Source organism: Oncorhynchus mykiss, chromosome 5 (genome assembly GCF_057628025.1).
Source record: "Oncorhynchus mykiss isolate SJ-2025 chromosome 5, ASM5762802v1, whole genome shotgun sequence".
Classification (NCBI taxonomy): domain Eukaryota; kingdom Metazoa; phylum Chordata; class Actinopteri; order Salmoniformes; family Salmonidae; genus Oncorhynchus; species Oncorhynchus mykiss.
In genome coordinates this window covers 30,827,501-30,849,369 of record NC_143026.1, presented here as the reverse complement: position 1 = coordinate 30,849,369, position 21,869 = coordinate 30,827,501, and the positions used below count along the sequence as shown (strand labels likewise).

The 21,869-nt window shown below is 45.0% G+C and overlaps 1 protein-coding gene across 13 annotated transcripts in view; it reads right to left on the bottom strand.

Moving 5' to 3' along the window:
• Positions 1 to 21,869, bottom strand: part of rgs3a (regulator of G protein signaling 3a) — a 182,693-nt gene that overhangs the window by 43,681 nt on the left and 117,143 nt on the right. For 10 of the 13 annotated variants that reach the window (XM_090234482.1, XM_090234483.1, XM_090234480.1 and 7 more), the window contains one exon: positions 13,601 to 14,512. In XM_090234482.1, coding sequence (XP_090090608.1) covers positions 13,601 to 14,512 — 912 coding nt within the window. Of the gene's footprint in view, positions 1 to 10,769; positions 12,616 to 13,600; positions 14,513 to 16,403; positions 17,526 to 21,869 lie in introns of those variants that run through there. The other 3 variants (XM_090234487.1, XM_090234488.1, XM_090234484.1) reach the window with 2 other exon arrangements.

Genomic DNA, 21,869 nt, shown 5'->3' with positions numbered 1-21,869 from the left:
CTCACAACGTAACTATGAGCTTGTGGAACCTGGCAACGGAGTATGGAGAGAAAGATCTGCCTTAAAACTCCCTGTGTGGAAGTGTGTGTTTATCGACTGGTGAACGGCTTGTTCACTGACATAGTGAGTGTGTCTCATCCCTCTCTACACAATACTTGCCAAAGCACTGCTATGGCAACCGGTGCCATTAACGCACCCATCAGGCAGTCACTACCTACACAAACACACATGCACACGCACACACATACACATCCACACGCAAACACACTGCATGGAGGGTGAAGAGAGGGGCCTGCTGGATCTTCTCCCCACAGCCAGACGTCAAAGGCTAGTTTGTTGTGGATGTCTTGTTGTGGACACCACACAACCTCCTATGCCAACCCACGCCTGTACACTACACACTCAGAGGGAAATTAGGTAGGTAGTGACAAGAGGTTTGTCGGGACGAGAGGAGCTGGACAGAGAAGCTACATCCCTCCCTCACTTGGCAATGGCAGTCCTGTCAACCATTTCAAGTCTCTTCTGAACTTTGGGCCTGGGTGACTGTTAAGTTGAGCACTTAAGGACAAAAAAAGCTGTATGCAAATAGAACATGATTGATCTGCTTGCACTGTCCACCTCTCCCTCAGTCTCTCAGCTCTCCTGCACTTTATAAGGCCTTAGAAGCAAATCCCCACTCACCAATGTTCCTCCACACTGTTCCTGAATCAGTGCCAAGCAACATTTCGTTCTAAATGGATGAAGGCAGACTGTTCCCATAGCCCATTCCCACTGTGTCTCACAATGCTGCTTCTAAGACCCCAGCACGCTAAAGCCTCAGAGGAAGCAGCCACACAATCACCGCCACACAAACAAACAAAAGAGCTTCTCTTCATTATCTGGGGATTACCAAGCCATTGTGGCAGGGATTTAAGAAAACATTTCATTTTAGGCTGAGGGACTGAGCTCCTGTAGAACCCTGTAGAGAGAGAGGGAGCTAACGCAAGGCTGACCTTATGGCAGGGTCAAGTCTAGAGGTTTGGTTAGTGGGGTGTGGGTTGGTACGATAAGTTATGAAAATATATGCACTCACTACTGTAAGTCGCTCGGGATAAGAGCATCTGCTGTATGACTAAAAGGTCAACATGTTAAATGGCTGGCCCACTTGGTTGCAACACCACCTGATGGGGATTGGAGCTGGGAACTTTGGACAGACCGCCTGGCTGCATTCTGCAGACTACTGGGCGTGGGCATTCTGAATGGCAACTTATCATGGCTACGTCCCATGGAAAAAGGGTACCATTCATGACGTCCATAACTTGGTAGCCTCATACTGAATCCCAAGTTGACCTTCAGCTCCTAGGTACTTGTGCAGATCTGAAATTATTATATTTTAGGACAGCTACAACACATTAGGAACACCCTCCTAACATTGAGTCGAACACCCCCCCCCCCCCCCCTTTTGCCCTCAGAACAGCCTCAATTCGTTGAGGCATGGACTCTAGAAGGTGTCCAATGCCTTCCACAGGGATGCTGGCCCATGTTGACTCCAATGCTTCCCACACTTGTGCCAGGTTGGCTGGATGTCCTTTGGTGGTGGACCATTCTTGACACACTCAAACCAGTGCGCCTGGCAGCAACTACCATATTCCATTCAAAGGCACTTTACCTTCAGCCTCTGAATGACACACATACACGATCCATGTCTACAATTGTCTCAAGGCTTAAAAATCATTCTTTAAACTGTCTCCTCCCCTTCTACACTGATTGAAGTGGATTTAACAAGTGACATCAAAAAGGAATCATAGCTTTCACCTGGATTCACCTGGTCAGTCTAGGAATCATAGCTTTCACCTGGATTCACCTGGTCAGTCTCATGGAATAAGAAATGTTTTGCATAGTCAGTGCATATCCTATACTCTGAACTTGGTCAGTCAGAGGAGGATTCCTCTAAATGTTTCTTGCTTCCAGCTAGAGTTTTCTCTTGCCACTGTGCCATTGCCATTGTGGAGTGGAAACATCTAGGAGCAACAAGTTTTCTCTTGCCACTGTGCCCTTGCCATTGTGAAGTGGAAACATCTAGGAGCAACAACTGCTCAGAAGTGATAGGCCACACAAGCTCACAGAACGGGTCCGCCGAGTGCTGAAATACGTAAATTGTCTGTCCTTTGTTGCAACACTTCCGAACTGCCTCTGGAAGCAAAGTCAGCACAACAACTGTTTGTCGGGAGCGTCATGAAATGGGTTTCCATAGACGAGCAGCCACACACAAGCCTAAGATCACCATGCGCAATGCCAAGCGTCAGCCGGAGAAATGTAAAACTCGCCGCCATTGGACTCTGGAGCAGTGGAAATGCATTTTCTGTAGTGATGAATCACGCTTCACCATCTGCCAGTCCGATGGACTAATCTGTGTTTGGAGGATGCCAGGAGATCACTACTTGCCCCAATGCATAGTGCCAACTGTAACGTTTGGTGGAGGAGGAATAATGGTCTGGAACTGTATTTCCACTGCCAGCCCTCTTAGTTCCAGTGAAGGGAAATCTTAACTCTACAGCATACAATGACATTCTAAATTATTCTGTGCTTCCAACTTTGTGGCAACAGTTTGGGGAAGGCCCTCTGCTATTTCAGCATGATAATGCCCCTTGCACAAAGCGAGGTCCATACAGAAATGTTTTGTCAAGATCGGTGTGGAAGAACTTGACTGACCTGCACAAAGCCCTGACCTCAACCCCATCGAACACCTTTGGGATGAATTAGAAAGCCGACTGTGAGCCAGGCCTAATCGCCCAAAATCAGTGTTCGACCTCACTAATGCTCTTATGGCTGAATGGAAGCAAGTCCCTGCAGCAATGTTCCAACATCTAGTGGAAAACCTTTCCAGAAGAGTGGAGGCTGTTGTAGCAGCAAAGGGGGACCAACTCCATGTTAATGCCCAAGATTTTGGAATGAGATGTTCGACGAGCAGGTGTCCACATACCTTTGGTAATGTAGTGTACTTGGCAATGGCAGATCTCGGATCACATTTCCAAATTACAGAACTTGTCAATGTAAATGTTAATACTAATAATTATGACTGTGAATAAATGTTTCCTTAAGAGGTTGAATAGTTTGTTTGACATTGAGCTGTTCAACAAAGGGAGTCTCCGATTAGATTAGAGAACTGGCTGGGTGGAGGCCAACACTGTACTGGCTGGAGCTGTCATTCCTCATCTCTCTCTCGCACACGCGCGCGCACACGCACGCACGCACACACACACACACACACACACACACACACGACTCTGCGCACCTGTGCTCACACACGCACACGCAGGCACGCACACACGCAAAACAATAATATTTGGTACCTTCATAGTTGTGAAGAATAGAAAACAATGAAGACTCATTGTCAGGGTGCAGGGACAATGTCTACCATTTTTAAATGAAATGACACGTAAAAACATAGTTACACAAACAGAAGCACACAGAGTCCTCCAGTTTAACTATGGCCTGTATTATCTCTAGGAATGGCAGGAAATCTTTAAAGCAGGCAGGCACATCTCTTTAAGTTGCATGACCATTCTATTTGTTTTGACAAACAGTCAGTCACAAAGAAAGGCGTCCATGTCAGAACATTCTGACACTCCTTCATAAGCCCATGAAAACCTCATTCTGATGGCTCTTCTCAGAAGACCCTCTATCGCAGTCGCCCAGATAGCCTGCTCTTTCCCCCTCATGTCAGTGTGACTGTCTATCTCCAGAGCCACAATGTCTTCCCCTTTTCCTGCCTGTCTAGCAGCATCCCCTTGGAGGAATGCACATACTTAGCTAGCATTCTCCCTGCTCTAAATGGGTCCCTCCTCGAGTCTCACAGTATATTTACCCCAGTACACTGAAGGGTATTTGGATCATGCGTTACCCATTACATCTATCTCTATCTGGGTTGGCATTCACGCCACGTAGCGCACCACACAAGCATTCTTTCAGTTGTATGTATAGCCTAGCATCATGCGCTAACCTCGCAGAATAATGTAGCAGGGTGTGAAGAGAAAATGTGTCACAGGCCACAACTCATCCCTACTAAACCCACTTAGTACATTTTTACTGCATTAGCTCTATCTGACAGTTATCCGAATGGGGTGAGGCAGGAAACAATGACCTGTGTTAACAGGCCACATAACTCTTTGGAATGGAGTGTCTAGACCAATCAGGAATGGGCCATTGTCACTGTGGGCGAGTACAGAAGGGTTCTCTATTCCCTATGTCAGGGGTAGGCAACCCTGGTCCTGGAGGGACGCAGGCACTTCATGTTTAAGATTGAACTGATCTGGAAGACCAGGTGTGTTGAAATTAGGTAATCACTGAACTGATAATTTAGCTCAGTTGCTCTGGTGTGGTGTCTAGTTAGAACAAAATCTTGCTGTACCTGTGGCACTCCAGGAAAAGGGCTGACTACCCCTGATCTATGTCATCAACTACTTTTGCCCAGAGTTCTTAGGCTGCGATTCAAACCAACGCAGATAAACACCATCGCACTGCGATTGACTTTTAGAATGTTTGCGCTGTATCAAAGGTGTAATCATGGTAACAGCCATAAAAACAGAAGGCCAACTTCCTCATTAATGTCTCTTTACCTTGATGCATGCTCCATCCTTGTCATTACACCTGCCTCTCTCCCCAAAAGCTGAATTCCCCCCAACCCCCCTCCTCACTTCAATCAGCTCCAGTCCCAGCAGGCCTTTCCAAGTGGCTGGCGGAACAGAAAAAGTTAGAGAGAGAGAAACTAATACCGGAGACTATTACTCAAAACAGACAACACTATGTAACTATGCCAGTACCTTAGTTTATTCTATGACAAAGTAAGACACAGGATATGTATCATGAAGATCTATCCTTGCCACGTTAATGCCTCTTCACACACACACACACACACACACACACACACACACACACACACACACACACACACACACACACACACACACACACACACACACACACACACACACACACACACACACACACACACACACACACACACACACACACACACACACACACACACACACACACACACTCACACACACACACTTACTTACTTACAGTCATACCCTCCCGTTCATCCTCTTCCCAAAACCTCCCTGCTGATGATGTTGGAAATAAACAAAGAATGGCTCATGTATCATGAGCATCATGTTTGGATAAAAGGTTGGTGAGTTCATATACGTTCTAAACCCATTTGTACTGGTCATAAAGGAAAGAAGAGATGGGAACCTTACTGGAGATGATTACTTACAAACCTCACAAAACCCATTGAGAAACTCCCCTGCTATAGGCCTACATCATGTATTGTGTATGTAATGTCAATAAAACATGTATTTCAATTACTATATAAACTCCAGTCAAGACAAGCTTGGATAAACTGTGAAATACCATTTATCAAACACCATATTTAAAACCTACATGCGCTCCAGTCAGGCATTTTTGAATGGAGAGGGGGGCCTTGGCGTGGGTTGAATGTCCTGTACACACTCACAGTTTACTCCACTCCACAAATATTTACATGTTACCCATTTAGCGTTTTACTAGATGACTCCAGCTCCAGTGTCCCACATGAGACTGACCCCCTGATGACCCTTTGTCCCCTCGGATGGTCCCAGCCAACCAGAACACCGCCATATGTTTACCCAGCATCCTCGCTGTTTGGAGTGGTACACTCTTAGTAGAACCCTGTGCCAAATGCTTTAACCGTAACTGTGTTCTCTGAGACCAAAGTAAACACCAATACTGTAGACCACACAGTGTCTTTACATGTGTTTTGGAGCTAGCTAAGCTAACAGAATGAGACAATGTCAACGTAACAGTTGTTCTCTGTCAGTGTTGGACTTCACTACAACAACACTACTCTATGCACAATTCTTATCTACATCTTGATTCAGTTGTCGTTCCCTAAAGATAGAATGGTTCATATTTAGCACTGTGTTTGCCATACAGAGATTTGTCTGGTTAACTGTCTTTTGGGACTGTTGTTAAGGGTCAGAATAGCAGGCCTTCTAACAGCAAGGCTGTGCCCTTCACCCACTATGCCCTCTAGCTAGTAGCTGAGGAACTACATTAGAAACAAACACTGCCCAGTTTGACATAATCCTCAGATGTTGTAAGAAAGTAATTGAAGTTATTTGATTCGAACTTGCAGAGGAAGAAATGGCTGCTGACTTGACAGAGAGGAAAACTACACAGAGATTACAGAGTTCTAACCTCCCTGGAAAGCTCCCTGGCCTTGACTCTGAAATTCACATTTTTATCTTTCTCAAGGCCAGAACTTTCAATGAAATTGTCTTCTACTTCAATTGCTTTTCAGCCAAGCAAAACATGAAGTCTTCATCCATGAACCAAAAGTCATGACCTGTATATGATGTCAAGGCACTTTCAGGTCATGACTTTGAAGACTTCATAGGGTTTGATGTTAGTGATCAACTCTTCTCTATTTTCTCCATCCGGTTCCTATTGGATAGAACAGCGAACAGCTTAACTGTGATTGAAATTACATTACAAATTCTTATTTTCCACTAGGCTACCCTGCCACCCCAATGACCAGGACAAACTAACTGAAGACAGTCTTGTCCTGCCAGAACATGCTTATAATACTACTGCTTCTCACAAACCCCAGAAGGATGTTGCAGTTGTTGAACCAATACATCATGGTGGAGGATAGAGGGAGGATGGATGAGTTCAACATAACACCAGACCATCTTTCATCTCACCATCCATCACTCAGTGTGAGGTGTCTGTCCCCCACTGTCTCTAAAGAACACTCACACATCAGCGCATACACACACACACACACACACACACACACACACACACACACACACACACACACAACCACTCTCATAATATGTTTTATTTAATCCTGATGGGCAGGTATGTGTTTATGTGCGTGTTTGTGTGTTTGTGTGTGTGTGTGTGTGTGTGTGTGTGTGTGTGTGTGTGTGTGTGTTTGTTTGTTTGTATGTGTGTGTGTATCTGTGTCTGTGTGTGGGTTTGGGTGTGGGTGTGAGTACATACCGGCATGTTTGTATATATTTATGTCAGTGCATTCTTGTGTGTGGTGCTGCATGAAAACGTAAGCTCCCTCAGTAAACACAATAAAATTATGTTTCCCTAGCCTGTTACGATTGCATGTGTTTATGCAGCCATTTCAAACACAGATCCAACTCCCATCAACTTAATGGCTTGACCTTGTAAACTCAGATTACCTCGGCACCTATGTCACCTGGAATGCTCTCTATGCACTTTTCTAAACACTAATTCCAAGTGTAACCCAATGACAATAACCTGCAGCTCAGTCAGACAGGTATATATATGAGTGTGATGTATCTGTGTGGAGGAGAAGTTGACAAGGAGTTCAGGCACAAGTGTGACCAACGAAAAAATAAGCCATTGTGATTTAGTCATCACATTGAGATTGGCTCCAGCACACTCTTGGTGTGTGCCACTCTAACTCTCTTGCTCTTTCTCTCTCTCCCTGCCCTTATGAAGGGGCACTAAAGGCTTCTAACACAGGGAAAAACAGCAGAGCGGAAAGAAAGAAAAGAGGACAATAGCATGTAAATCAGAACTATTAAAGGACTCTATAAACACCCCAGAGCTAAGAGGAAAGATTTAGAGATAGAGGAGAGAAGAGACACGAATAGAAGAGTGGACAAGAGATGCCAACATACACACACCAACATTTTCCCTTGTCTTTCTCCATAGTGCGAGTCGATACTCATGGAATAATAAGGAATTCCCCTCGACCACGCCTACAATTTGGGGGAAAAAAAAACATTATTTCCCATTGACCCCAAGTGTAAAAGAGCCTACTTTGACTTCAATTTTTTCTTACACAGAAATAACAAAACATGCCGAAAAGCCTCTGTGTTCTTCAAAGTACATGTAACCAGGTCAAAAATCAATGCTCCCACATAGGGAAATAAAGCCTGTGAGAAGAGCCCTGTGGCTTCAGGTTATTCAGCGTGGGAGAGTGGGAAATGTGGGGACCCGGTGTCCAAGTAGGCTGTGTGTAGCTATGTGTGTGTGTCACAGGTAAGACATTTAACTTGTTTAGCATAGTCCGTTAGTAACGTCACTCACTGTATATGTTTGTTTGTGTTGTTGGTCTTGGCTGGCTTAATGTTCCGCTAGCACTCACTCATGTGGCTGCTAGCACCGTCATGAAAAGGGGCCTGAGGGAAGCCTGACAATATTACGTTTTTAGTAGTGAGAACATGGGAGCAGGCAATGTTGAAAAGTAGTGTTTAGACATGTTGTACTTTAAATTTAGCTTTGTAATTGACTAAAACAATGAGAATTTTTTTAAATTGCATTTGAAAAAGGTCAGGTCTTGCTGTGAGCCAATGGAGAAACCTATCTATCTAATACCGACTGGGTCTATCCTTCTCATCTACAGTGATGTTTGGTAACCCAGAGTGACAATCGCTAAGTGACGAGGTGTCTCTGACAGCCTTGGAGAGCTTGCCATTGATCCATGGGGGAGCTGTGTATAAATAACCCACAATGCCTTTCTCCCACTGTCCAATAGGAGGTGGCGCTGACGGACAAATCTACGAAATAACAATCAATATCTTCTTCATCTAAGAAAAATGTATCCACACGAGTTATGTAGAATATCTACAAGGTGGAATTTGTGTTTCACCTTCTATATCAAGTCCTGCCCGTAAATAGTTAACTCCTTCTGATGTAAACCACTGACACATCTCTACGAAGGTTCAAGTATGTTTCCATCCATGCCACATGGCATCTTTATGCTGACTAACTACACACTCCAGCACTTTAAAGGCTACCATAATTTGTCTACATCGTATATACACAGAAACAAGGCTCGGGGCTATGTTGGATACTGCAGTGTATAAATCCCTATGGTGTACACCAGGGCTGACAGCACAAGGGAACTAGGTATTTTGTTGTAGCACAAGAAGAGAAGAGTTTTTAACTCAGATGGACTATGTGGTAATACTGTAGGGTCCATTCATACCCTGTGTCCTACTGCACTCTATTTTGTGTAACAGACAACAGAATGCAGTAATGCACATACACAAAATAGTTCAAATTGTTGAACCTTCTAAAAAAACACAAAAGGAGTGTGTGCATATGTATAAAGTTCACATGTGTGCAATCTAAGTGTCACATGATCTGTCACTGATTACTGAGATCATATACACCTATTCTGAAAGGCCCCAGAGTCTACAACACCCCTAAGCAAGGGGCACCACCAAGCAAGCGGCACCATGAAAACCAAGGAGCTCTCCCAAACAGGTCAGGGACAAAGTTGTGGAGAAGTACAGATCAGGGTTGGGTCCTAAAACAATATCCGAAACTTTGAACATCCCACGGAGCATCATTAAATCCATTATTAAAATATGGAAAGAATATGGCATAAAAACAAACCTGCCAAGAGAGGTCCGCCCACCAAAACTCACGGACCAGACAAGGCATTAATCAGAGAGGCAACAAAGAGACCAAAGATAACCCTGAAGGAGCTCAAAAGCTCCACAGTGGAGATTGGAGTATCTGTCCATAGGACCATTTTTAGCTATACACTCCACAGAGCTGGGCTTTACAGAAGAGTGGACAGAAAAAAAGCCATTGCTTAAAGAGAAGAATAAGCAAACATGCTTGGTGTTTGCCAAAAGGCATGTGGGAGACTCACCAAACATATGGAAGAATGTACTTTGGCATTCAAGGAAAACGCTATGTCTGGCGCAAACCCAACACCTCTCATCACCCCGAGAATACCATCCCCACAATGAAGCATGGGGGTGTTTTTCATCGGCAGGGACTGGGAAACTGGTCAGAATTGAAGGAATGATGGATGGAACTAAATACTGGGAAATTCTTGAGGGAAACCTGCTTCAGTCTTTAAAAGATTTGAGACTAGGACAGAGCTTCACCTTACAGCAGGACAATGGCCCTAAGCATACTGCTAAAGCAACACACAAGACATTTAAGGGAAAACATTTAAATGTCTTGGAATGGCCTAGTCAAAGCCCAGACCTCAATCCAATTGAGAATCTGTGGTATGACTTAAAGATTGCAGTACACCAGCGGAACACATCCAACTTGAAGGAGCTGGAGCAGTTTTGCCTTGAAGAATGGGCAAAAGTACCAGTTGGCTAGATGTACCAAGCTTATAGAGACATACCACAAGAGACTTGCAGCTGTAATTGCTGGAAAAGGTGCCTCTACAAAGTATTGACTTTGGGGGGGGGTGAATAGTTATGCAAGCTCAAGTTTTCAGTTGTTTTGTCTTATTTCTTGTCTGTTTCACAATTAAAAATATTTTGTTGTGTAAATCAAATGATACAAACGCCCAAAAATCTATTTTAATTCCAGGTTGTAAGGCAACAAAATAGGAAAAATGCCAAGGGGGTGAATACTTTCGCAAGCCACTGTATCTAATGGGATACAGTATTAACATATAAAGTGTATCCCAAGTGGTGCAGTGGTCTAAGACACTGCATCTCAGTGCATGAGGAGTCACTACAGACACCCCGGTTTGAATCCAGGCTGTATCACAACCAGCCGTGATTGGGAGTCCCGTCCGGGTTTTGCCGGTGTAGGCCTTCATTGTATATAAGAATTTGTTCTTAACTGACTTGCCTAGTTAAATATGTATATACTGAATTCTAGTAATGGCTCATCCTAAATACACCTTTTCTATTAACATACTGTCTATATACACCACTATATACATATATATTTATATTCCTGACTCTGACATTGCTCGTTCTGACATCTCTTAATTTCTTTCTTTTTACTTTTTGGATCATGTGTGAAATGTTTTGTATTGCTACAGTAGGTATTGCTGTATCTGGTAAATCGCTCCATGGGACAGAGAGAACATTTTCCAATTTTATACCACATTTCAGGCAGTTCTGATCATTTTTCCATGGGGCAAAGATAACATTTTTGCTGTTTTATAGAACGTTTCCTGCAATTCAATGCCACGTTAGTGATATCTGAGTGAGAGTGATTTGAGGTCAGGGCCTTTGGGCATGTGCCCTGCATGCCCGGGCGGTGTTGGGCCATGATTTAGACAGCTGGCTAAACTAATTTACCAATTTAAAATTTGTTAGCTAACATGGCTAATTGAGTATGACTGTCAGTGACAAACATAACAAGAGAAAAACTGCTGATCTACAACCAAATGTTGTGTATTCTTCTTTTTCTATAATCCACATGTTCATGTCTTTAACAGCTCCAACCAAAGCACAATTTGTAAATCCCTCCAATTGGTCAAGCTATTGAACCAACTTTACCCTATGGATCTCCTCTTTTTGCAGCACATGATAGTTTACATTCTGCTTACACACAGATAGACAAGTAAACAGACATATGCACACACAAGCACCTTAAACACACACACGCACACACAATCTAGATCTCACCTAATTTAGAGATGCCATGTGATTTAGTGTGAGGGACTGACAGACCTTTTAAATAATGGAAACACAGAGCTGTAGAGCTCGGTCCATGACGCCAATAGGTAGTAAAATTACTCCCAGAATCTGCCAAGACCAATAGGCTCAGCCTGCTAGCTGCATTCCTAACTCCATACAGAGAACGAAACGCCATTTAAGGCTCCATGTCAGACCAACAACTAGAGCTCTCTCTCTCTATCTCTCTCTCTATCTCTCGCTTTCGCTCTCTCTCTCTCGCTCTCTCGTTCTCTCTATCACTCTCTCTCTGGCACTACACCGCCAGGTCACTGACATCCTCCCTGTAGGCTGACTCATCATCACCGGTGATCAGGCCTACCACTGTCGTGTCGTCAGCTAACTTAATAATGGTGTTGAAGGCGTGCGTCGTGGGTGAACAGGGAGCACAGAAGGAGACTAAGCACACCCCTGTGGGACCCCTGTGTTAAGGTTCAGCCGTGGCACAGGTGATGTTGCCTACCCTCACCGTCTGGGGTCGGCCCGTCAGGAAGTCCAGGATCCTACGAGTCCTAAGCTTAGTGACGAGCATGGAGGGTATAATGGTATAATGGTTACCTAGGTGGGTGAGGGCAGTGTGCAGAGCAATTGAGAATGCGTCATCTATGGATCTGTTGGGGCGGAATGCGGAGCGAATTGCGGCTACTTCCTGTTTCTGCTTCTGCTTGTAAACAGGAAGCAAGAGTACAGAGTCACGATCTGATTTGCCAAATGGCGGATGAGGGCATGCCTTGTATGCTTACTTGTGGGTAGAATAGCAGTGGTCTAGGACTTTATCGCTCCTAGTCGCTGGCAACCAGAAAGGCAGCCTCTGGGTGTAGTTTTTCTGCTTGTTTATAGCCTTGTACAGTTCGTTAAGCACCAGATTGTTATTTTTTATTGTACTGAGGTGGAATGTATACAGCAGTCACGATAACAGCTGAAAACTCCCTCGGGAGATAGAAGGGTCAGCATTTGACCATCAGGTATTCCAAGATGGATGAACAGTGGGTCGACACGTCCACCACACTGGAATCAGCACACCAGTTGGTGTTGATAAAGTGGCAAACCCCTCCCCCCCTTGATTTTCCGACTCCACAGTCCTGTCGGCCCGGTGAATAGAATCCATCGAGTTGGATAGCCGTGGGGGATATCTTCTCCAAGAGCCATGTTTCTGAAAAGCAAAGAATATTGCAGTTCCGAGAGATCCGTTGGTAGCAAATCCGCGATCGGAGGTCATCCATCTTATTATCAAGTGACTGTACATTGGCCAGTAGAATGGCCTCTGCTGTGCTCTCAGATGCTTAGTTACCACCTACCAACAGCTAACAGTCACACTATTGGCCAACATAGCTGTTTCGACCTAGGCTAATTCAGTACACCAACCATACCTACTGCCTCTCTTAGCCCTTTCTCCTGCTCTTTCTCCCACTCAAACACACTCAATCACACACACACACACACACACACACACACACACACACACACACACACACACACACACACACACACACACACACACACAACCACTCTCATAACATGTTTTATTTAATCCTGATGGGCAGGTGTGTGTATATAATAATAATACAGGTTGTTTATCATTGGTGAGTATAAGTTGAGGTGAGGTTTTGCTCCTGCTCAATGGAAAAATGTGAAAAAGAGAACCAGACACCGCTTGCCCTCTAGTGGGTAATGTTGAATACTGCAAACTCAACTGTAATGACATTCTAAGTTCTCACGTTCACCACTCGATGGCGGCCAATCTCTAAAATGTAGACCCGTTGTCTTTCCCACTGAACCTATCTTATGATGAGAAACAACCTATTCATGGTATCACAGATCATACAAAAATAATATTAAAAATATTTACAGTGAATGCCTGATTTTTCCTGTATGATCAGTCTTATATCGACACAGGCCTTTAAAACATCAAATCAAATTGTATTTGTCACATCGGCCGAATACAACAGCTGTAGACCAAATATGGCATAGTTTCTTGGTACTAGTGTGTATATGGCATTAACCTATGTGATTTAGTGTGTGTTTGTGTGCGCATCTGTGCATGCATGTATTTGTATGTGTGTGTGTGTGTGTCTGTTTGTGTGTGCGCACACTGTGTGTGTGTGTATGTGTGTGTCTGAGCATGGTTCTGTACTGACCTTCCTGCCAGAGAAGAGCATGCAGAGCTGGTGCATGGAGCCTCCGTTCTTGGTCAGCTCCTTCTTCAGGGTCTTAGGCGAGGGCAGCGTCCAGCCCCCCTTGTGGGCGTGTGTCGGGTCCAGGCAGTTGATGGCATTGTCTGAGGTGAAGCCAGTGGCGCGTGGGTCCTGTAGCAGACTGCCCTCGCTGTGCGTGCGGCGCCGCAGGGAGTTCTGGACACTCAACCTGCCGCCGTGCTTCTCGCAGGCAGAGCCCTCCACCATGCTACGACGCTTACTGTCGCTGCGCTCTAGGTAGGTATCATCGCTGTCATCTTCCTCATCATCATCGTCATCTTCATCATCGTCCTCGTCATACTCTTCGTCGGTGTTGGGCGAGGAGAGGGCATCGGCGCTGAAGGAGCGGTCTAGGCGGAGCTCGGGGATGACGAAGGAGGATGAAGAGGAGGGGTGGGCGTTGGTGTCGGGGGGGTCTGACGGGGCTTCGTCATCTGTCCCCGGGGGTTTCACATCTCCTCCCTCCTCCTCCTCCTCCCTCTCTCTTTCCCCTCCCTCCTCTATCTCTGCTTCCTCCTCACCCTTCCTCTCCTCCTCCCCCTCCTCCACCTCCTCCACCTCCTCCTCTCTTTCCCGCCAGATCTCAGGCTCAGTGCCCTCCATGCTCTTGCTGTCCTCCCACTCGGTGGAGGGCGGTGGGGTGGGTGGCACCTTGTGCTCCTCTCCGTCGCCCAGTGGGGTGCAAACCTCCTCCAGGGGGGTGAGAAGCTCAGAGGGGTACGGGTTGCCCAGGGTCAGGGGCTCTGAGGGGCTGGAGGGGTAGGGGTAGAGGTGGTCCTCTTCAGACCCTGGCAGGGGTAGGCCTTGTCCTCCTCCCAACTCACATGGAGGAGTATCCACCTTGGGCTCCAGCATCTGGAGGGAGAGGGAGTTATAAACACTGTCACACTGCACATTTATTGCATATCAAGGGCTTGATGAAGTGGATTAGAACATGAATCACATTTATTAGCACTGGGCTAAAGCAACAGTCAACCAGAGCCCTGCTGAAATGGTCCCAATGACTAAAAATCTATTAAGACACATCCCACTTTATTAAATCAATAGAGAAACAAGCCTATACCAACACCAGGCCTGATCTAAATCTTTGCTCCTGACCTCTTATTGACAGCAATCCATTACAATCCTATTGCCCTGTTTGTGCGTTCCGTGTCTGGGAGACTAATGGCTCCATACCAACTATCAACAGTGAAGGAGAAGCCAGTGATTTTGTTTGTATGTTGAGTTTAGCCAGGAAACAGAGGCCACGTGTGTTTATGATGACGAGATTGATACCGCCTGTTTGACTTCCCTTCATGCACTCACCACACACGCACGCACGCACGCACGCACGCACGCACGCACGCACACACAGACACACACACACACACACACACACACACACACACACACACACACACACACACACACACACACACACACACACACACACACACACACACACACACACACACACACACACACACACACAGCTCAGCTTTCCAGCAGTAGCATTGCTTGTTGGTTCAGACACATTCCTGGTACTTTATCTTCCTGTCTGGTGTCACACAGACACACTCTGGCCCAACCACTTCAGGGCCTCTGGGACAGACGGGAGGGAGCAATGTGGAGGAAAACAAACATGTCCTCCATAGAACCTCTTGGCTCAAACCCCTGAGTATTTCTGAAACCCTCCATCTACACCATCACCTCACCACCATCTCTTCTCCATTCATATTCACCTTTACCTTCTTTCTCCCATCTCTGTTTTATCTACTCTTGCCCTTCAACCCCCTCCCCTCCCATTGTCTGTCTTCTGGTGTTGGACTCTGCTGAGGGAGCTGTACTATACAAGGCAAAGCCACTACGGCGCTACACCACACAAAGTCATTATTCAGTTGATTGTTTTACCTCTCTGTCTCTCCTTGTGTGTAAAGCGCTTGAACAGATTCTGTCAGAGCTAAAGTGTTGGCCAATTTCATTAGTGCGTCTAACAAAATGGTGATACTTAACATTCATTGACTTGTCTCTACTTAAATCTCAAGCAGTGATTGGGATGTTGAACAATGGAATGAGGGCGCAATTTTGTGATAATCAGGGTGAAGGAGAAAACGTGCATTATCACTGAATTCCATTACACATTCTATTAAAACTCCTCAACTGCTGCACTCTACTGAAACGGCCCAATCGCTACCAACCTGACTACCTATTGTTCTCAAATACACGGCTGTAGATAAAGAGTGGGACACGGCATCCTACCACTCTTAATGTTTTGACCTCAACAATGCTAATGCTAAGCTAATAGCAGTGGCCGGCTCAAGCCTTTTAGTGGCCCCCTTCTTGACAGTGGAGAGAACGTTTTTTTGTTTTAACATTCAGTTCTAAAGGCCCAGTGGAGTCTAAAACTAGACTTTCCGTTGTTTTATATATTTTACCGGCAACACTTGACACCGAGCATCATAAAACGTTATGCCACAGTCATAACCATTCCATAATATTTCATAACAGCTGACTTAAATAACTTGTCATAATCGGCTATAATATGGTCATAACACTGCCATGACACATATGTTTTGACCTGTTGTGACATATATTGCATTATCTATGGCTGGTTATGACACCTACATTAGAGTGTCAAAACCCACATAACCTACCACACAAGGTGGTTGTCAACAGTATGTTCACGTTATTTATACAAAAAATATATATTGACCATGTTAAATTATCATTGTAACTGCACACACGTTGATGTCAGAGATGAACCTACCCTATTGGTCTGTTGCTGATGACTGGGATGACTTCAGGAGCAGATTTCAGGAGCAGGACAAGACACCTTCTTTGTGACTGATGACTGACATATGGGCATGTAGGTGACAGGCCTATCTGGTTTACATGATTATGATGGTCATAATGCTTATTGACAGTGTCATAAAGTGTATGTTCTAAGTCCAACTAAAGTGACACAGGATGATCATAGACCATGATATGAGCGCAGAGGTGCTCTTTAGGCAGGCTTTGATTGAGCTAGGTGCTCATATCACAAACTAAGCAGAAACAGAAGTATTTTATCCCTCTTCCTCCCCCAAATTTGCCCCCCGTACCTCTCTCGTCTAGACTTAGGAGCGTAGGAGCATTTCTTAACCAGGCGTATAAAAAGACAGTCTGGAACACACAGGGGTGAGAGCCTATTCCTTGCTGTGAGAGGGCCTCATACTGATTTAAAGTTCACTAGTTACAGATAACCACACATGCAGTCACAAGACAACATCTGTCCATATATGCTCACTCGAGACCCTCTCACCCTCACTTACCCTCGATGTCCTCCGCTCTAAATGCTCCCACCCTCCGCCCGAGCCCCGAGCTCTGAGGCAAAGGTTCCTGATGATGGGGCTGCTATTTTTAGAGTGAATTACACTTTCATAAGCAATAGGGTAGCAAGAAGAAAACAGGACGGAGGATTTTTTTTTAAAAAACACTCTCTTCCTTCTCTCTCTGTCCTCCCTCTCTTTTCTTTCCATCTATTGCTCTCTCTCTCTCTCTCTCTCTCTCTCTCAACCCTCAGGGTCAGAGGCATAATCAGATTGGATATCAAGGGAAAAAACAATCCACAATTCTTCTGATTGTAATCAAACAATCACAGTATTCTTACTAGCCTCAATAGTCCTTGCTCTGACCATTTCATGCTTTAAAAATACCCAATGAACAGCTGGAGTATAAAATACTGTATTTGTATGAATATTTGTTTGAATAAGTGAAGCTAAGATTTGAAATAGTTAGTATCTATTAAACCATGGTAATTCATATGTAATGCAGACACACTTTCTCTCTCTCTCACACACACACACACACACACACACACACACACACACACACACACACACACACACACACACACACACACACACACACACACACACACACACACACACACACACACACACACACACACACACACACACACACACACACACACACACACACACACACACACACACACACACACACACACACACACACCTTCCCTCTGCCTCCCTGTCCAGTGGAGATATGGCAGGAGACACAAAGGAGCCACTTGTCCTGTCAGATACACATGTTTCATCTCAGAGCCCAGCATAACACAGCCATTTGCTACCATACTGGGCCGGCCACACACACACACACACAATGCCCTCCAAGAAAAGATGCTCATGTCCAGTGAACGGCCATGAAAAGAACAACGGTCTAAACAACCAACCACAAAACCACAACTCCTCCTAATTCATGTCATCTTTGTCCAGCCCTGTCATGTGTTTTATGGCCATTGGCTAAGAAGTCATTACTCTCTCTTACTCTCCCCTTGCTGACGTGAAATCAGAGGGGGCAGAGATTGAGAGCAGTGAAAGAGGAGGATGAAAGAGAGCTAACCTTGATGGGTCAAAAGCTCTCTGTGTTTCCGTGAGAGGAGAGGACTGGGTAGAGGACTGGGTAGAGGACTGGGTAGATGACTGGGTAGAGGACTGGGTAGATGACTGGGTAGAGGACTGGGGAAGGGGTCTGGGGAGGGGAATAAAGGACTGGGTAGAGGGTTGTGGATGGGTCTGGGGAGGGGAGGAGATGACTGGGTAGAGGGTTGGGGAGGGGTCGGGGGAGGGGAGGAGAGGACTGGGTAGAGGATTGGGGAGGGGTTTGGGGAGGGGAGGAGAGGAGAGGAGAGGACTGGGTAGAGGATTGGGGAGGGGTCTGGGGAGGGGAGGAGAAGATTGGGTTGAGGATTGGGGAGGGGTCTGGGGAGGGGAGGAGAGGACTGGGTAGAGGATTGGGGAGGGGAGGGGAGGAGAGGAGCACAGGTAGATCATCAAAGATTAGCATTTCTCAATCAGACCACTAGCACAACCTCCATTATTGACCCAGTGTTGATCACAGGAGCTGAATGGAAACACGAGATGGGATGGGCGGATGATGAGAGCCCAGGGAGGAGAGGAGGAGTAGGGGAAGAAAGAAAGAAAGTAGCAGAAGAAGAGAGGGGATGAGAAAAGAGGAGGCAGAGGGAGAACAGGGGATAAAGGACATTAGAAATATGAAGGAAGAGTGGACAACAAGATGTGGAGCGATGGGGAGGGAGGAATAGTGGGGGAGCAAAATGTCTTACACGAGCATTAACAGCATTAGGGCAGGCTAACAACCATGTAGCCAGGAAGAGCCTGCCAACCTGAGGATGCATCACTTTTCACCTCTGACCTCATGGGGGTTACCATGGAGACAGTAGACCCCCCTTAGGGCAGGTGTGCATTGTTGAGCTCTTGAGGAATATTGTCCTGCCCACAACTTTGTGCTATTCTCTTCTCTCTCTCTCTCTCTCTCTCTCTCTCTCTCTCTCTCTCTCTCTCTCTCTCTCTCTCTCTCTCTCTCTCTGTGTCTCTCTCTCTGTCTCTCTCTCTCTCTGTCTCTCTCTCTCTATCTGTCTGATCTAGCTCTAAGGAAGTCTGATGCTAGCATGTTTGATGCAACTCTCTAGGCATCTCAGAGGCACCAGAGCTCCCAGGTAACAGCCAAACCACCACCTACAGGGGCAGCACACTGCAGCACACCAATGGCTAATAACCCGCCTGCCTCACTGAGAATGATAGGGGAAAGAGGAGGAAAGAGGAAGTAGACTAAGAACATAAGGCTTCAAAGGACGGCGCTGGGTAATTGGGTTGAGAAACACTTAGCTGGGGCTCCTTCTTCCTGCTATCATAGAAGCCCAGGGCAGTTTGAGAGAACAAGACAAAACCATTAGACCCTCCTTCAATTACAAACTATCCCTCTCTCCATGTCTCTCTGTCTATTGCTCTCTCTCTCAGTGTTTTTCTTCTCTCATTCTTATCCCTAGGAAGACAGAAGAAACACTGCACTTTTTGGATACTTTGAAAAGAAATCTTATCTTCCTCCTTTCCCTGAAGTGACAGTGTCACTGATCAAATGTGAAACCAAGGGTTCCATTGACTAGCTTCAACCACCCAGTCATATTAGATAAGATTAGTGATGAGCTACAACCACTCAGTCATGTTAGATAAGATTAGTGATGATCTACAACCACCCAGTCATGTTAGATAAGATTAGTGATGATCTACAACCACCCAGTCATGTTAGATAAGATTAGTGATGATCTACAACCACCCAGTCATGTTAGATAAGATTAGTGATGAGCTTCAACCACCCAGTCATGTTAGATAAGATTAGTGATGAGCTTCAACCACCCAGTCATATTAGATAAGATTAGTGATGAGCTACAACCACCCAGTCATGTTAGATAAGATTAGTGATGAGCTACAACCACCCAGTCATGTTAGATAAGATTAGTGATGAGCTTCAACCACCCAGTCATGTTAGATAAGATTAGTGATGAGCTACAACCACCCAGTCATGTTAGATAAGATTAGTGATGAGCTACAACCACCCAGTCATGTTAGATAAGATTAGTGATGAGCTACAACCACCCAGTCATGTTAGATAAGATTAGTGATTAGCTTCAACCACCCAGTAATGTTAGATAAGATTAGTGATGAGCTACAACCACCCAGTCATGTTAGATAAGATTAGTGATTAGCTTCAACCACCCAGTCATGTTAGATAAGATTAGTGATGAGCTACAACCACCCAGTCATGTTAGATAAGATTAGTAATTAGCTTTCAACCACCCAGTCATGTTAGATAAGATTAGTGATGAGCTACAACCACCCAGTCATGTTAGATAAGATTAGTGATTAGCTTCAACCACCCAGTCATGTTAGATAAGATTAGGGATTAGTTTCAACCACCCAGTCATGTTAGATAAGATGAGTGACTGGCTTCAACCACCCAGTCATGTTAGATAAGATGAGTGACTGGCTTCAACCACCCAGTCATATTAGATACGATTAGTGATGAGCTTTCAACCACCCAGTCATGTTAGATAAGATTAGTGATTAGCTTCAACCACCCAGTCATGTTAGATAAGATTAGTGATTAGCTTCAACCACCCAGTCATGTTAGATAAGATTAGTGATGAGCTTCAACCACCCAGTCATGTTAGATAAGATTAGTGATGAGCTTCAACCACCCAGTCATGTTAGATAAGATTAGTGATGAGCTTCAACCACCCAGTCATGTTAGATAAGATTAGTGATTAGCTTCAACCACCCAGTAATGTTAGATAAGATTAGTGATGAGCTACAACCACCCAGTCATGTTAGATAAGATTAGTGATTAGCTTTCAACCACCCAGTCATGTTAGATAAGATTAGTGATTCGTTTCAACCACCCAGCTTTAACTTCCTGACTGATGTCTTGAGATGTTGATTCAGTACATCCACATAATTTTGCTTTCTCATGATGCCATTTATTTTGTGAAGCGCACCAGTCCCTCCTGCAGCAAAGCACCCCCACATCATGATGCTGCCACCCCGGTGCTTCACGGTTGGGATGGTATTCTTTGGCTTGCAAGCCTCCCATTTTTTCCTTCAAAGATAACGATGGTCATTATGGCCAAACAGTTCTATTTATGTTTCATCAGACCAGAGGACATTTCTCTAAAATGTACGATCTTTGTCCCCATGTGGAGTTGCAAACCCTAGTCTGTCTTTTTATGGCGGTTTTGGAGCAGTGGCTTCTTCATTGCTGAGCGGCCTTTCAGGTTATGTCGATATAGGACTCGTTTTACTGTGGATATAGATATTTTTGTACCTGTTTCCTCCAGCATCTTCACAAGGTCCTTTGCTGTTGTTCTGGGATTTATTTGCACTTTTTTTCCTCTCTAGGAGACAGAACGCGTCTCCTTCCTGAGCGGTATGATGGCTGCATGGTCACATGGTGTTTATACTTGCGTACTATTGTTTGTACAGATGAATGTGGTATCTTCAGGCGTTTGGAAATTGCTCCCAAGGATGAACCAGACTTGTGGAGGTCTACAATATTTTTCTGAGATCTTGGCTGATTTCTTTTGATTTTCCCATGATGTCAAGAAAAGAGGCACTGCGCTTGAAGGTAGGCCTTAAAATACATCCCACAGGTACACCTCCAATTGACTCAAATTATGTCAATTAGCCTATCAGAAGCTTCTAAAGCCATGACATAATTTTCTGGAATTTTCCAAGCTGTTTGAAGGCACAGTCAACTTGGTGTATGTAAACTTCTGACCCACTGGAATTGTGAAATCATCTGTCTGTAAACAGTTGTTGGAAAAATTACTTGTGTCATGCACAAAGTAGATGTCCTAACCAACTTGCCAAAACTA